This window comes from Anopheles funestus, chromosome 3RL, assembly GCF_943734845.2.
Source record: "Anopheles funestus chromosome 3RL, idAnoFuneDA-416_04, whole genome shotgun sequence".
Classification (NCBI taxonomy): domain Eukaryota; kingdom Metazoa; phylum Arthropoda; class Insecta; order Diptera; family Culicidae; genus Anopheles; species Anopheles funestus.
In genome coordinates, this window is record NC_064599.1 from 52,185,621 (window position 1) to 52,204,059 (window position 18,439).

General features: G+C 39.6%; 2 protein-coding genes across 4 annotated transcripts in view; both read right to left on the reverse strand.

Annotated features, from left to right (window-relative positions):
- LOC125767197 (uncharacterized) overlaps positions 1-18,439 on the reverse strand; it is a 285,303-nt gene that overhangs the window by 93,798 nt on the left and 173,066 nt on the right. The gene's annotated exons all lie outside the window — the stretch shown is intronic.
- Positions 5,199-18,439, reverse strand: part of LOC125772085 (uncharacterized) — a 312,356-nt gene continuing 299,115 nt past the window's right edge. The window contains exons 2-4 of the mRNA XM_049443443.1: positions 5,860-7,310; positions 5,316-5,788; positions 5,199-5,268 (exon numbers count right to left, since the gene is read on the reverse strand). Coding sequence (XP_049299400.1) covers positions 5,199-5,268; positions 5,316-5,788; positions 5,860-7,143 — 1,827 coding nt within the window. The 5' untranslated portion in view covers positions 7,144-7,310. The remainder of the gene's footprint in view (positions 5,269-5,315; positions 5,789-5,859; positions 7,311-18,439) is intronic.

The following is an 18,439-nucleotide window of genomic DNA, read 5'->3' on the forward strand; positions in this document are numbered from 1 at the left end:
TAATAGACAAATTTACAAGATGGCCCGAGGTTATGCCGATACCAAATATCACTGCTGAAACAGTCGCGAAATCATTTGTCAACGGTTGGATCTCCAGATTCGGAGTACCAAGCAATGTAACAACCGACTTAGGCAGACAGTTCGAATCCGAACTTTTTAGAGAACTTCTCCATCTTCTTGGCATCAACCATTTGCGTACTACACCGTACCACCCACAAGCCAACGGACATGTAGAAAGAATGCATCGTCAACTCAAAACAGCTTTGAAGTGCCACAACAGTTCCAGTTGGACAGCAGCATTACCAATTGTGCTACTCGGAATGCGGACGTCTTGCAAGGAAGACATAGGATCATCAGTAGCAGAACTTACTTACGGTACATCGCTTCGACTACCAGGAGAATTTTTTGCCTCCGACGAAAATACCAACATCAAACCTACAACAGATTTCGTTGAAAACCTAAAAAAGACAATGGCAAAAATAAAACCAACTTCAACTTCTCATCATTCTACACAACGACCGTTTGTACAAAAAACATTAGAATCCTGTACACATGTTTTCGTTCGAAGCGGAGCAATTAAGCCACCTTTAACTCCACCCTACGATGGACCCTACCGCGTCATTCAACGAAAAAAGAAATATTTCATAATAGACATCAAAGGAAAAAAATCATCTATCTCTATCGATCGTCTAAAAGCAGCGTTTGTACATACAGAACAACAACAAGTTAAAACAAATTCATCACCACCAGACCCTTGCGCTACAACCACAACATCATCAGGACGTCACGTAAGAATCCCGGCTAGATTCTTAAAAACATAGGGGAGAGTACTGAGGCGAAACACAACACAACAGGCACCAAACAACAACAACAACACAACATTTCTTCAGAATATTAGCTGCAATAGTCGACACACCATACAATAGTGCCCAACAAGTTTTCACCAGAAGCGCTGCAGACAATGCTCGGTTCCGGGGAAATTTGGCAGCGCTGAGCAACGTCCGTACACACGTGCCCGTGTCAGGATACGACACACAGTCGATGATCACCCGCTCACCAGAACGGACCTCGCGAACGCGATACGCAAAGTGAACAGAAAAGAATATACGTGTGAAATAGTCCAATAAATATTACACCGCAAATAAATTGGCTATAAATTCATCTGGGGGGTATATTCATCGATATACACGCTAAAATACGGTACTTTTTGTATACAGTAGAGACACAGTACTAGTACAACTATCTCTACTACTTTATTGAGTACTTCGAGGTACATAGATTCTGATTTTTTGAGGCGCGTCTATTTTTCCTTTTAATTATTTTGCAATAAATATGATTTAAGCGTGTTTACGGTGATTTTCTAATGTTTCCAATCCTAGTCCATGTCAGCAACTTTATGGCATACCTAGACATGTATCTTTGGATGTTTTCAATTCTTTTGATGCATCGTTCGGTACATGGGCACCCTACAATACATCCAAACTGAAGGATAGGACGGACAAGACTAACAAACAGAATTTTTATATAAACAGGATCATTGAATTCGCTCGTAATTTTACGAACTAAATCAAAAGTTTTATCGGCCTTATTTATTATGTTTTCATAGTGATTTCGAAAAGTAAGCTTGCCATCTAACAGGACGCCAAGATCACGGATTCTATTAGCACCTGGTATCGCTAGTCCATTTATGTTGTATGAGTACTAATGCTCAAGAGCTATGTTTATATGCGTAGTGAATCCCATCGAGCCGATGCGTAGTGGAACATCGGAAGCGCAGTGGCAGTGGACAACAAAACAACGAGAAATCCCAGTGAGCAATTCAACCACGTCTGCTAAAAAATACTATTGCCGCTATGTTCTGGCCTACAGGCGACGTGAGATAAAAAACGTGCACACATGCATATACACGGTACGCTGTCGATCCCAATTAGCCCTTTCTCCCTCTACCTAACTAGCGATCATCCTGCTAAAGCGAGAATGCGTGTTGGGATCGCGCGTCGATACACACTAACACATTCAAAGACACCATGTGTGTACACTAGTGATGGGTAAATTCGACAAAAAAATGGAATCGCTTCCGAATGACTCCATAAATTTTGGAAGCGGCTCCGGAAGGTAGGTGCAGTACTCCGGATTCGGAATCGTCCGGAACCGTCCGGTGCCGCCCGGAGCCGCCCGGAGCCGTCCGGAGCCGCCTAGTCGGCAGCCGGAGCCGTGCGGAATCGTCTGGAACCGTCCGGGATCTTCCGGAACCATCCGGAGCCGTCCGGAGCCGCCTAGTCGACAGCCGAAGCCGTCGGAATCGTCGGAGCCGTCCGGAGCCGTCGGAGCCGCTAGTTGACAATGATATAACCTAGATTATTACACTACCAGCTAATTTTATGTAATCTGGTAAAAATTAAAAAAAATAAAACAATCTTTATTAAAAAAATATAAAAAAATAAAGCGCTAGCAATAACTAGCGGCTCCGGACGATTCCGGACGGCTCCGACGATTCCGACGGCTCCGGCTGCAGACTAGGCGACTCCGGACGGCTCCGGACGGTTTCGGACAGTTCCGGATGGCTCCGGACGGCTTCGGGCGGCTCCGGACGGCTCCAGGCGGAATCGTGGTTTTAACCTAGTCGGAATCGGAGCCGGAATTGCTATGCTCGCAAGCGGTTCGGAGCCGTGGGTGCGATTCCGAGAACCCATCACTAGCGTACACAGCGTACGAGCGCCTGCACGATCCTAGGGGTGTGACCCGGGTCGATGTGGAATCCATGTGGAACGCATCGGGACTGCTCGCAGCGTACGGGCGCATGCACGATCCTGGCGGATGAATGTGGAAGCTTTCGAGTCCATGTGGAATCCTTTCGGCCTCCATGTGGAATCCTCACGACGTCCATGTGAAAAGCAACGCGTCCCGGTGAATGATGAATCCTTACAGGTCAATGTGGAAAGCTACAAGACCGCTCGCAGCGTACGGTGTTATGGTCGCGGTGGTCGTAGCGTAGCGTGCAAAAGCGCGTTCAGTTTTCTTCATTTATTTGTATTAAAATTATTATTTATTTACAAACGACCGATTACAATATGTTGGCCACACTGGGGCTAATAGTTGCAAGATTTTTCCGTGTGATATTTAGATAAAATATTTAGTATTATTTATTTAGTAGTATTATAGTATTATATTCAATGACAAAAACAAGGTATTTTTCGCTACAATTCTATGCCTTGCGGCCTATTCTCGCGGCCGCCCGTTACGTACTGGCTTTGTTAGACGCGAGCTAGACGTCTAGCTAGAAGAGCTAGACGAAAATGATGTTCTACAAAGTTGCAAAGAATAAAATTTCGCCACTTTTTAAGGATTTTTGCAGATTTTTATACAGTTAATTAACCATGTTACTTTGATTAAATATATCGGGGATTGCTTCAGCGTCAGAAATTTAATTGTTAAATTCTTTCAAACATACGATTTGGGTAAAGGTGTAAAAAACAGTGTCAACCTACTGAAATTTAAAAATTTTTATGCTTTCAATTCAATACTTCTTCTGGACTTCTGATTAACACTTCACTTCCACTTTACTTTGCGTGTAAAGTTTCCTTTCTAATGTTGGAGTCATCGAGGCCTTACCTTGAGTAGGGGGACTCTCGATGCTCTTGAAATAATAGCACGAAGAATTGTTCTGGAAGCCCAGTTGTGAATCTGATCATTGACAACTGTCAATTCGCGATCGATCACTGGTTACTGACCGCGTTCTAACAGTTTTGGTTTATTTTATACTGTAAGTTGTGGCCGTGTACATGGTTTTTACATAAGTGCTTATGTATCGAATGTTTTCTATTTCTGGGTTTCTATTCGTTTGCAATCGTTACCGATACATTTTATTATTGCAGCTGACTAAAACTTGATAATGAGTTTTGGGTTCTCTTCAAGTTTCCAGATTTTTGTTTTACCTCCTTTCTATCTGTGAGAAATTCTCACGGAGTGCTGGCTGTAAATTTTCGGAGTTTTTTCCACCAAGCCGAGAAAGCCGTAATCGTCGCGCGCCGTTCTGTTTGTCACTGTGTATTCGTCTGTCAAGTTCATTATTACATAGTTCATTTGCTAATCCTAAAGTTCACTTACTGCCCTAGATGAAGTCCAATTAACTAATTCCCTTGCAGTTCGTCCGTGAAACATTTCATGAAAGATTTCCTATAATTCCTGTAAATTAATTGCTGAAACTCCGAATCTATTTTCAACATTCCCGGCCACCAAAGAAGGAACTTCTTTTAATTCATGAAACCTAATAAGCTAACTAAATGTAATTCGTAATGTGTACCGGAAATTGTACGATTGATCTCCATTGTGATTTGATCGATTGTTGCCGTAATCGATGAACTAGCCTAAACTGTCAGTTTTGTTTACACAATCCTGTATGCGAAAAATGCGTGTGTGCATACTTAAGGTGCGAATGATTGCCAGCCTTCCAAATGTTGATATCACGTTGCTGCTGAGTACCGTTATCTCAACCAGCCAACCACGCTTGAGTGTATCTCTGAGATTTCCTTTGCCACTAAGGTAAGTAAGTACGTTCCATCCTGATACTAACTACTTTCTTCCTTTATAGATAACTATGCGAGCTAGCTATTTGATTGAGCTGATCGACAGCTTCCCTAAAGTTCCCGTACAAACCTATGGGAGAACTTTCTACCGTAATGAAGTGTACTGACACTGTTTGCGAATTTAACTATTGCCTCCTATACTACGCTGAACATCGCTACGAATGTGCGCCTGTTAGATACGAACGCGATGCTGTTGTTCCGACCGAAAAAGGCATAATTGAATGACGAGAGGAATGTATGTGAATAATATGTGTGTAGTGAACCCGGCCACCGTCACACATATTCCCGAACCGTCCGCAGATGATGTGTAGTAGCACCACATGATGAAACTCATTCCGATTGAGTAGTGTAAAGAGTGTGTAAATCTCTTTACCCCGAATATGATGCCTGATGAAGCCCGTTGCTTCGCGATGAAATGATACGCCGATAAACGTGTGATGGTATGTAGATATTGATCATTCCAATATTCCCCTTGTAGATTTCGATCTTGTTGTTTTCTGTTCTTCGCAAACCCAGGGTGGTGAATGAAACCAGCGTTTATGATCCGAATGATAGTTTGGTTTCCAACGATGTGACACGTTTGCATGATAGTTTACCGAATTGTCACGAGGGCTATACTTCCAGCGCTTGGAATGACGTTTGGCCCGAGAAATACATCGGTCTGACCTTGACTTTGATGCCCCTAAAACGATGCCAAAATTATGGTAGTGAGGTAAATGTGCAACATACCTTCCAGGAACTTTATTATAAACAGTGGAACCCTTCTGATTTGTTTTCTCTTCCGTAGGTGGACTTCCGTAGCCCGAACGATGACATGGTTGAAGAGGTGTACCGTTTGATGCATTCCCTGTCACGCTCCAGCCGAATGATGTTTCCACGAGCCAAGGTTTGCCCGTGCCCATAGATCGTTTTCGTCCTGAATGAACCTCCCAGAACGTGTCTCCGCCGATTACGATGTCTATGTTGCCCGGAACATTAAATGAAGGATCTGCCAGCTGCAGATCGGGCATACTCCACGATGAAGTATCGATGGGTGTAATTGGAGTATGCGCAAATAATGACTCCAGAACGAGGAACTCCAGATGATTAGAATACGATTGATTCCTCGATGCCACAGTTGCGACGATCGACCCTCTCGCCGACTGTGCCGTTTTTCCGATGCCCGTGACTGCCACGTTGATTTTGTTTCGAGTAGCCGTAAGCTTCCGAGAAAGTGATTCGGAAATAAAATTCGACATGGAGTCGAGAATAGGACAGCCGTTTCCAGGATCACCGAACTGCGATCGTCTTGAGCTGCCATCGTGATCGTTGTAGTGGTAGGAACATGCAAGAGTGTATGGTGTCGCTGATGACACGTGCGACAAGCATGCTCCGACTTGCAGGATTTCACTTGATGGGAATCTCCGAGACAATTCCAACATAAGTGTTTCGATGTAACCACTTCCCGACGTTGCTGCACGTCCTTACTGCCAAACACAGGACAGTTTCGTAAGAAATGGTTCTCCGTACACTCCAAGGGACACTTCGGTGGTGGTGATACAATCATTCTACTTGACACTGGTTGTGCTACGGCTGAGTGAACGATTGTCTTCCGCGAACTTGGATAACGCTGCGTACCAGCCACCTTAGTGATACTAGTGTCATCTTCACAAGTAGTACTCCGAGTCGCCTTCAATATTTGTATTCGATCTTGTACAAAATCGATGAGCTCCTTGTATTTGTCCTTCTTGGCATGGACCGAATGCTTTTCCCATGCTAAAACAGTAGCGTGATCTAGCTTCATAACCAGCAAATTTGTCAACGGTGTATCCCAATGATCGATGGGCTCGTTGAGCTTTAGTAACCCATTCACATGACGAATGAATTCATCCACCAAATGCACTAACTCATCCACACAGTCCGCGCGTACGGGCGGGAAGGAATGTAGCTTCCGATAATACTCACGGATTAGTGTGCGTGGATTATCGTACCTTTTTAGAAGAGCTGCCCACGTCACCGAGTAGTTGTCCGCTGTCAACGGCGTGTGTTCGAAAGGAAGCGCCGCTTCCCCTTTCAATGCTGACAGCAAATATTCCAGCTTCGCAATCGAAGGAAGCTCCGGTGAAGCGTCGATCATCGCGATGAATCGGTCACGAAACGACAGCCATTTCGTTTGGTCGCCATCGAATGATGGCAACTCGATCTTCGGAAGACGTAGATGTGGTGCGTTTGGCCGACCAAACGCAAGCGTTGAAGAAGCCAAACCCGATGTGTCGTTTAGCATACCCTCTTCCCGTCGAAGGTTGTCCCGGAGGAAGGATTTTAGCTTCCTACACCGCTCCTCGATGTTGATCCTGTCCATGATGCAAGCTTCGATCGCTTCATTACTGTCATCGAGCTCTTCCAGTTTGGATACCGCGGCGAAGAACCCTTCCTTATGCCGTTCCAAGTCCTCTAACGCCTCCGGAATTTGCTTGGCGTCATCCCCAGAAAATTGCACTTGGAACCGTTCGAGAGCACTTATATTTTCCACCGCGATCCTTCTTTTTAGTTGAGCGGCTTTTATCTTCTTGTCCATAATTTTGCACGATATGAAAACACTCACAGGACGAAATTAAACACGAAAGAAAACGTTTAAGTTTGGCGCGAAAATTCAAATAACGATGGCGCTGAAATCGTTGGCCGTTGCCCTTGATGCGGAGCGAAACGCGATGGCGTGAAACGACGCGACGAAGAATTGTACACCTTGCCCTTGTTGCAAAGCGTTAAACCGACCGAGCTCTTGTTGCAGAGCTTTGAAAGAAAAAAAAACTCTTGAATTCACAATCCGGTTCGAAGGACCAAAAATGTGAGAAATTCTCACGGAGTGCTGGCTGTAAATTTTCGGAGTTTTTTCCACCAAGCCGAGAAAGCCGTAATCGTCGCGCGCCGTTCTGTTTGTCACTGTGTATTCGTCTGTCAAGTTCATTATTACATAGTTCATTTGCTAATCCTAAAGTTCACTTACTGCCCTAGATGAAGTCCAATTAACTAATTCCCTTGCAGTTCGTCCGTGAAACATTTCATGAAAGATTTCCTATAATTCCTGTAAATTAATTGCTGAAACTCCGAATCTATTTTCAACACTATCTTTATTGATACTAAATCGTTCGTTAAATTTTTGGATTATCTTGATTTTATGGTTTTTCCTTTTGAACATGTGTATGCATCCTGTTTACCCTATGATTTGTTTTCTTAGGCTTTTGCCTGGTTCCCAATTAGGTACAATAAGTTTCTGCATATTGTTATCTGTATGGATGCGCATATTTAGTTTTATTCATGTTGCGAATGATTAATATTATTCTAAAAAAAATTCTGTTTAGCATTTATGCTACATTTCCTTTCTTTTTGAATAATGTTAGATAAGAAATCGTGACATTATTCATTTAAACTGTTTTAATCTGTTTTTGTGAACTTTATATATTTTGTTAGTTGCGTTATGTTTGGTTTGGTTCCTGAATTTCGATTACTGTAAATGGTCCTATATAAAGTGGATCTAATTTTTTCTGTTTTCGTTTGTCAAGAATATTTGATCACCTATTTGTATATTAATTGGGTTGATATTTTTATTTAGTATTTGTTGACGTTTTATTTCTTATGACGTTTTATTTTTTTTTTATTAAATTTTGTTTGGCACAATTATTAGATTTTTGTAATTTGAATTTCATTTCATTGTAATATTGGTCAATGTTGTAAATTGGGTCTGGTTTAGCCTTGTATATGGCTTGTGGTAGGGTTGCTTTTCTTCCAAACACTAATTCATATTGTAATCAGTATTTCGAAACACACAGGAGTAACCCTGCTTCGAAATAAAACGATAAGATCGATAGGGCCGAAGTAGCGCGGTGAGAAAAGGGATTAGTAAAACAGCGATAGCAAGCGAAGGACGTGTGTACGATATTTAGCTGCAAAAAATAAATTTTACTGTTACAATATGGTGCGAAGTTTGTGTCTGTATGGTCTGTGGTATTATAAACAAATTCGTAGAATTTTGTCCAATCGTCCCAATCATTGTGGTGTTCGTTTGTATAGCTTCGTAAGTATTCATTTAAACTTCTATGGTTTCGTTCTAATGATCCTAAAGTTTGTGGGTGATAAGCTGTACTAAATGTTTGTTTTATTTTTAAAATTTCTGCTATTTTATTTAATATTTCATTATTATATTCTAGTTCTTGTTCCAAATGTTAGTAAAACATTTTCTAGCAATGCTCTTGCTATTGTGTTAGTTTCTTTATTGTATATTGGTATTATAACTATTTATTTTGTTAAATCGCATTGAATTGTTATTGCATATCTATTATTTTTGTTAGTTTTTGGTAAAGGTCCTACAGTGTCAATTGATATCATGTCAAACGGTTTTGAAGGAGTTGTCGTCACTACTGTTTCTTCTTTCGTATGTCTTGTCGTTTTGTTCGTTATGCATGCTTTACATTTTTGTATAAATTTGCGTCTTAATATGTTTCCAGTTGAATTTTTCTTTTCATTTGCTATACAGTCGATATTGGCCTATGTGTCCTCCCGAAGGGATATACATGATAATCTGCGATTATTTTTAATTGTTCATCCTGCGATTTTATCCACCTGGGCGGAGTATATACGACAATTTCCATATCGGATATAGCTTTGATTGCTATTTTTTGATTGTCTGAGGGGAATAAGATTAGAATATGCTATCATTCGTTTATTCTAATTGTACCACGAGCTCAATATATTATAGCTATAGTTTTGTTTGTTACGGCCAATTTTATTTTAAGAAGTTTTCTAACTTCTGAAGACTTATTTACTTCCCAGACTGTGGGGTGATCAATCCCTGTCTGTTCTTCCTGTTTCTTTTGCAAGACTTGGTTTCTTGCCATTCCTCTTGTATTGACCATAAGTATTGTTTCAGTTTTTAGCTTTGGTATTGATGCTCTTAATTTAACTGAGTTAATCGAGGGCAGTACGGGCTTCGAACGACGAAAATCCGTTCGCCGCCGGTGTCAGTTAGTGTTCACTGGACACTCATTTTTAAAATAACGTTCAATTGAGTTACCGTACATTGCGCGCGAGAAGAATGAACTGGGGCTTGGCGGATTCGAACGTTCCCGTTTGTATGGAGAGAAATCCGCTAGGTTTTTAGCTGCGGATTTTAAACGAATGTGTTTGGCAATGGATTTTTTTCAATAAATTTAGCAGTTTTAATTTTCAATGAACGTTAATAAGCTCTTTCAAAAAGTAAAATGAAAGTTTAATTGAATTTATTTATTTTTTTTTTTTCGGTTATAACGGCCTGGCCGTATCAAGACTTATTTTACCACGTAGCAGGATAGTCAGTCCATGCTACGGGGGGACGGTCCGGATGGGATTTGAACCCGGTCCCTGCCGTGTGGACGGGCGCCGTTTTTCATATGCACCACCGGGCCGCCCCTTTAATTGAATTTATTTGTGTTTTTTTTTGTTGCATTGAGTAAATTAACATTAAGGCCAAATACATCAGTAACAGCAGAAAATTTAAAACTCCTATTAGCCATGAATCTGTCAACCCTTTGATCGTAGATATTAAACGACATTGAAACATTGGCAGCTACATGCCGTCCTGTTTATTTCCTCGTGAGCGTCGAACGGATTTTCGTCGTTCGAAGTCTGTACTGCCCCCGAATCACTATTCGTGACAGTGCATTGGCAGTTCCATTTGCTTTACCAGCTAAGAATTCAATGTTAAAATCGAATTCTTCCAAATCTAGTCTCATCCTTGTTACTTTAGATGTCGGGTTTTTCATACCAAACATATATACTAAAGGTCTATGATCTGTTCATACTAAGAATTTTCTTCCGTATACATATGGTTTGAAATAGTCAATAACCTATTGTATTGGTGTTAATTCTTTTTCGATTATTGGTTTGTTCTTTTCACCTGCAATGAAACCTTTGCTGGCAAATGCTATTTGGTGGTCATTACCATCCGTTATCTGTGATAATACTGTTCCACAAGCCATTTCTGAAGCATCTGTGGGTATTATAATTTGCTTCGTAAAATCCGGAAATTTTAATATGGTTGGTGATAGCAAGTTTTACTTTAATATTTCGAATGCATCTTGACATTATTTTGTCCATTCAAATTTTACATTCTTTTTAATTAGATTATTCAATGGTTTTGCTATTTTGGCAAAATCTTTTATGAGTTTTCTTAATAGTTGCAAAATGCCACAAACCGTGGAGATTCGTCTGCATTAGTTGGTACTGGGAATTTCTTTATTGATTCGTACTTTGAACCACTTGGATAAATTCCTTTATCAGCAATTTTATGCCCTAAATATATTACTTCTGTTTTGAAAAAATGACATTTTTCTGGGTCAAGTTTAAGATTATATTTTCTTAACCTATTAAAGACTTTTGCTTTGTATTTTGTTTTAATACCTCATAGTCTCTCAATAATTTGATTTTTGGATAAAAATCATGATTTTTAATGATTTCTGTATCATTTGTGATCATAAATTTCAATAATTGATTGTTTTTGCTCAATATGTTGTTACCACAAAATACAACTGGTTTAATTTCTTGAGCTAAAACAATTGAATCTTCTGTGATTTCAAATAGTTTTACTTTTCGTATTACCTCGCTTCGTGCGGGTAAGATGATTCCATCTATATCTCCATCTTCCAACAGATGATATATTTCTATGCCATTGTGAACCAAATAAAGTGATTCCATTCAGTACAATATATCTAATATAGTTTGAGACTAAATGAAATTTATGATTAATAGTAGTGTTGTTGAAATAAATTTGTGAATACGTTGAACCTAGTGTACTAATTGGATTGTTAGCAATTCCTCTTAATGTGATTAAATTGTTAGTATTGATGTAAGTATTTTGTTTTACTTTACATGCTTTAATTAAGAATACAGAAGCGCCTGTATCAACTAATAATGTACAATATTCATTGTTTGTAATTTGTAATTTAATTTTTACATATTCTTCACCTGAAAGGTTTATTGTGTATATGTGTCGTTTTGAGTTGTCGTTTGGTATAAAAAATTGTTGTCCTGATCATTTGTTGTTGTAGCCAGGCGTACATTTCTGTTGCCAATAGTTCTCCATGTCGGATTTCTATTTACCGTTCTAGGTCTTTCGATTCTGTAATAGTTGTTCTGTTGAGTATAGTTGTTGTTGTATCTTTGTGGATATTCTCGTCCATTTCTGTTTTGATACCCTCGATTATTATTGTATTGTAACAGGTTTCGACCTTACCTGCGTTTGCCTCTTTGCTTATCATCGGACTGTCTTCCCTTGCGTTCCATCACTTGGTGAAAATTAGCGAATCGCGGATATATCTTTGGGACTTAATAAAGGTTGGACACACTGAGGCCTTACCAGTGGACACTCATTGGTCTGGAAGTAAACGGACACAGATTGGTTACGTTCTATGCCAAGTCCAGATTAAGTCTGTCTTACTTTGGCCCGGTACTTTATTGTATATCATTCTAAAAGTATGCTTAAGTTTGACGCCTTTGTCGTTCTTGGGCGGAGCCTCGCGGGTTGACCTACTTTCTTGCGCTTAAACGCTTCCGTCAGAGCGTGGACATGTTTTTGCTTTACTTAACGCCTCGTAAACAATTTTGGGCTTCGCTGCGCGGGTCAGTTTTGATTTGTCATAAATAATCATCCGGGTTCTACCTGTTAACGTTCCAATGGTTGTGACCAATGCTTACGCAGCACATGTATGTAGCCTACTTGTGTTGTGTGACTTTCCTAGTTCTTTACTTTATGTGGGCCATTATAAATTTAAGTTTCATACCCGTACTGTTTATTTCTTAAATACCAATCCCAAAGTCTGTTTTCTGTAATAGCTGTTACTTTAATACTATAGCTGTATAGCAGATTAGATATTATCTGCTACAGTTTTGTCCAGTTCAAAAGGGTGGGTTACGTGTTTGATAATTGTAGTTGTTGTTACGGTTGTAATTTGGTCTTTGATAATTGTTTTTGTAATTGTTATTATTATTTTTACTGTTATCATTTTTGTGTATTGTTAAGATGTGTGCATCGGTTGTGTTATCGTTTTCGACATCTTTTTGAGATGCTTCAGCTATGTTATTAAATTTACCAGCTTTTAGCAATGTTTTTGTTTTTTTGTTGCTAACCTTTTCTATGATTGTGTCTATTCCAAGTTTTACAATCATGTCATTTGCGACTTTTTCTGGGATTTGTTGTTCGATATAAAAAACTTTTAGGTTGCCGTTAATAATTCTACTTCCTGACACAGTGATTTAGCACTTTTTACTTTTATAGCCTTTAGCTCGGTTGTAATTGTGCTAGCGTCAATTCTTTCCTAACATCTGCTTTTTACATTGTCAACCAGATCTTTACCCGATTTTGTTCCTGATGTGGTGCGGTAATTTCTTTTACTATTTCGACTCAGTCCTCAAAAGCATTAAAATGTTCTACCGAACCATCGTATGTTGATACTATGAATTTCGCAGTTTTAAAATCAAATGTAGCCATCTTTGCTGGTTGTTCCTGAATTCTATGATGTTTATTTAATTTATTTATTTCCTCTAGCTTGATTTTTTTATTACGTTCAAAGTGAGTATTAATTGCTGTTGTTATAATTTTATAGCTTGAATTGTAACAGTCTTCAATTTCATCTATGTGTGCATTAGCGAATTTTGGCGTTAGGTTTTCAATAATACGATCTAAATTTTCGCGCATTTTAAGAAGATCGTTTTGATAGTACTCTAGCGCATGGTTTCTAATGTTTAGTATTTGTTTTAATTTTCCTAATTCGAATGAAATGTTTACATTCGGTTCCATTTCATGTTTAAAATTAATTTAACTTGCATTTTGTGACGCTGGAACTTGTAGTCTCTTCAGGTTGGGAACTCCTGTTCCTTGGGATCCCGCCGGTCAAGGATATGAACCGTGGTCTCACCTTCTCACGTTGTTTTTTTTCTATTTTTATTCACTTATTGTTCTTTGTTATTTTTGTTGTTGTTTTTTTCACTTTTTCGTTTTTTATTCCTCTTTTTGTGTTTCTCACTCTAGTTATTCTCACTCATCGTTTCCATCGTGGAACTGTATCTCTTTTTTATGTCGCGGTTCTTACTCGATAGAACTGTTGTTGCTTCTTGTAATGTTTTTGTATGCTTTATACTTCCACTTCACCTTTGAACCATCTGAGGTTTTGGATATGCTCTCTTTCGTTATTCAAGAAATCCATCCACCGTCTCAAGACTTGGCGTAAACCACTGATCATCACTGCATTGTTTATATTCGCATTTCTGAACGTTATCGCTTCGTGTACAAATTCGTGAATCCTTTCCTCGTAAATAGGTGCTACTGTTGGTTCCGGGAACTCAATTATGAACCGAATTATTAAGTGTAAAGTTATTTCGTGCACTGTCATTTTTAGTCTATTTCAATTAACTTTAGATTACTTGTATAATTCGTATGCTACTTCGCATAGCCGAGCATAGTGTTCTTCTTATTTTTGTCTTTTTGATAATCCACTTGAATTTGTTCAAATATTGGCATTTGTGCTTCGTATCGTGTTAATGTGGTATTTTCAAAATACCCTAAGATATCTGGTGATAATTTTATTATATTCGCATGTAGAGGGATAAAAGGTCCATTATATTGCTCTGGTTCTGAATTTGTATGATCTTCTATTATTTCCGGTTCTTTTTCTTTAGTTTTCGCCATTTTATTTAAAACACTATATTTTACCAAAATGATCACATATGTTTACTGTCAACGAATTTTAGCACAACACTTTTTTTCTTATGTTTAGTGATTTTCAATTTTCACGTTCACTTTTTTTCGAAAATTGCCGATTGAAATCACGGTCGCTATGTAATATAAAAATGTTTATGCTTTCAATTCAATACTTATCGGACTTCTGATTAACACTTCACTTCCACTTTACTTTGCGTGTAAAGTTTCCTTTCAAATGTTGGAGTCATCGAGGCCTTACCTTGGGTAGGGGGACTCTCGAAGCTCTTGAAATAATAACACGAAGAATTGTTCTGGAAGCCCAGTTGTAAGTCTGATCATTGACAACTGTCAATTCGCGATCGATCACTGGTTACTGACCGCGTTCTAACAGTTTTGGTTTATTTTATACTGTAAGTTGTGGCTGTGTACATGGTTTTTACATAAGTGCTTATGTATCGAATGTTTTCTATTTCTGGGTTTCTATTCGTTTGCAATCGTTACCGATATATTTTATTATTGCAGCTGACTAAAACTTGATAATGAGTTTTGGGTTCTTTCCAAGTTTCCAGACTTTTGTTTTACCTCCTTTCTATCTTTATTTATACTAAATCGTTCGTTAAATTTTTGGATTATCTTGATTTTATGGTTTTTCCTTTTGAACATGTGTATGCATCCTGTTTACCCTATGATTTGTTTTCTTAGGCTTTTGCCTGGTTCCCAATTAGGTACAATAAGTTTCTGTATATTGTTATCCGTATGGATGCGCATATTTATTTTTTCTTCATGTTGCCAAGTATTTTGTTTCGTATTTTATGGCTTTCTAAAAAAATGTTGTTCTCATGAAGGGATTTTACGAGGGTCAGTTTTCTTCGGTCTCTACTCTAATCGACGCATCCTGTTACATTCATATTCTTTACCTATGTACCCGAACGGTGGTACGCGAGCCGGTGTTTAGCCGGTAAGCATTTCTTGGCCAAGCATTGCTTTGTGGTATGACTCAATTCTCATCAGAGGTATTCGGTTTCCCCTAGTCGCACCTACATAGCATCCTGTGTTCATTACCTGCCTACAAGAACCAGTAACACCTTCCGCATGTATAGGCGCGTAGCGACAACGAACAGTGCTAGTTACCTGTCGTCTGTCTGAACGCTCGTGGGAAAATACTAGCACACCATCCCACCGTCCGCTTCGCAGAACGACGGCAGTTTTTTTACCTCTTCGTCCAGCGCCCGCTTGCGCATGATGAGCGTATGTGCAATAAAGAAAGGAATCGAATGTATTTCCTGGTAATTATTTCGTTCACGGTCGTGGTGTGTACGGAATGAGGGTGTCCCGAATGCAGCAATAGGAAAGAAAGGGAAAGCGAGAAAAAACAAAAAAACGAAGGAAACAACGGGACAAAATCAAGCTAATTTGGCTACCAACACTGGGGTCTATATATGATATATATATATATATGATACCTTCCACTAGTTTTTTTATATGGACTTTGACGTTTGGCGGCTTATTTGCTGCATGTTTTCCATACAAACCGCTTAGCAAAATAAGCCTGCGTATTTCAGATTAGAAAATTTTTCTAATGTTAGTTTCGATCAGCTGCTCGATAAATGTCAAAACAAGGCATTTTTCTAGCAGGTCTGAAACAGGTAAGGCCATATTTGGTTCTGCTGAATGTTGATTGAATTTGGATTTAAAACAACAATGAAATTACATGAGTTTAATTATGTTCAGCTTTTTATGAAAGTAATACAAATTTTTACTTGTGCCATGCCTTTATTTCGAACTACATTTCGACGCTGTAATTCCTGTTTCGTCAAAACGCGGTTCTATAAAACTGCAGTCTAATGTAATTCTTTATGTCAAAATGCTAAGTCCTTGAGGAATCCTTGCATGATGATATTACCTGTCAACAATTTCCCGCTCGATTCTGCTCGATGTTGTGACTGATCCGGGCTAAAAATTTTAGCTTTCTAACTTAAGGTATCATAGACTCCACTAACTGCAGGCTTGCAGGCTTATATACAAGCGTACATACGGCATACGTTCCTCCCACTCTACCCCCACCCCCTGCGAACGATCCACGGTCGCGACTATCTAAGTTGCAATTGCATCTTAACCGCCCAGGCAGCAAAATCGCCGATGTCGCATGAACTTTTGTATGGGTGCTACACTACCAAAAACCCTACCAAAATGCTTACCCATAGCAGCATGAATGGTTGGATTTTTCTGTAGCGTCGCACGGGTGTCGCGTGTTGCATGCAATGTATCCTACCATTTACCCGAAGCAAACCCGACCCCCACTCCAACACATTTCGGATCGTATGAAATGATGACACAAAAAATTCTCTCTTCACTCTCTTTTTTTATTTACTCACCAATTGCTCACATTATTTGGTACCCCCTCTGTACTGCCGCCAGCTGATCCGCGCCTCTTCGTACCGGTCGATCCATCCTTCCATCAGTCCGCTTTAGCCGCGCGCGCTTGCCCGTTCGCCTTCCCTCTCGCCCCTCGCACGTCTTCCTTCATCAACAAGGATTAGCTTCCTTGGAATTCCGGTGCACGGTGCTGGCGACGTCCGTCGAAAGGCTGCAGGAGAAAACGAAAAAGAACAGTTTTATTGCACACGTTCTCACTTGATATTTACACTAACTTACCGATATTTTCGCCGGCCAAATTTTGTTGCATTTAAGTGCACGAAAACTGCATCCTGGCCGCCTGCATTTCTGGTAACTTTAGCTGCATCCTCCGACCGCCAAATAATAATCCTGGCACCCGTGGTCTCGGGCGAAGTTGTCTTATGCGCTTTGAACTGCGCCGGCCGATATTTGTTTTGCGTAATAAAATAAATATTTTAACTTCACTTCACTGAACTTAAATAAGTTTTAACATACCTCTTTTAATTCGGGATAATTTGTTTGCCGCTTCTCCGCCTCTCCGTCGCCAATTTAGCCGTCCATTTTAACACGCACTTTTTCATTTTACGGGACGCAATACTTTTTAACTTTAATAACACTTTGCACATATTTTCGGAAATCTAAATTTACTATACTTTTAATAAACCTAATTATAAATTACGCACCACGAAGCTGAACCGAATCCAGCAAAATCTAAAACTGTCTGCAAATGTGATCGAAATTTCCTCAATTCGTCCAACAAGAGCGAGAAGAGAGCCAAAACAAACGGCACTATGGTTTATCTCAAATTAAGGATCAATTATTTTGACCATGAAAATAATGGACGTTATCAAGAGTAAATAAATTTCATAAATGGAAGAAATTATTGATGGAGAAGATAAATTAACCATTCTTAATAATTAAAAAAATATATTTAATCAAAAAAAACGATATGTTTATAACTAAATATGTATAAAAACAAAATATTTGCAATAACAACAAATTTTGACCAGATACAATCTAATTCACGCCATTCACCCGTAGTGATCCTAATCGGCGCCATCATTTGATAACAGCCAATCAGGACGCAGCTTACTTCTGGCGGGTACGATACATGGCCGATGGCGTGTGTGTGTGCGGTGCGACACCGTGAAACTGAACACTTTGTTGCACACCCGAAAATGAACAAGAGCGAGATGAGCGAGAGGGAAGAAAAGCTAGTTAGGGCCAGAATGGGACGGGAATAGCTTGCAACAGCTGCTCTCGGGCGCGACACTTTCGTTCGTGGGTGCGCTGAGCCGCGCGGGGTAGAAATCGGACGTGAAACGAGGGGAAGTCATGCAACATTGCTACCTGGGCGTGCAAATAGACGTAGCGCGACATTTCTCGTCGCGAAATTTCTCAAAAGTAGCTCAATTCTGCAAACAAAGCAAATCGCTCGGCGAGACATTTCTGCGGCTACTTCGTTGAAATATGTCTATGTGTTTCTATGGAAATGACGTTTCGATGCTGTTTTTTATATATGGACTTTTCATCGCATTTCATCGAATATTGACGAGAAAATTCGCGGCGAGAAATGTCGCTCTAGGTCTATTTGCACGGTATGATAGTCTTGTAATTCGCCTTTTGATAGCCTCGTTGTCGTACGACTTTTGCCATGTGGGTATTAGCCCGGTGATCCACAAGCAGCTGAACTCTTTATTGTTCTCTCGTTTATCAGTTCCCTACAAACATACCAAGATTTCTATAA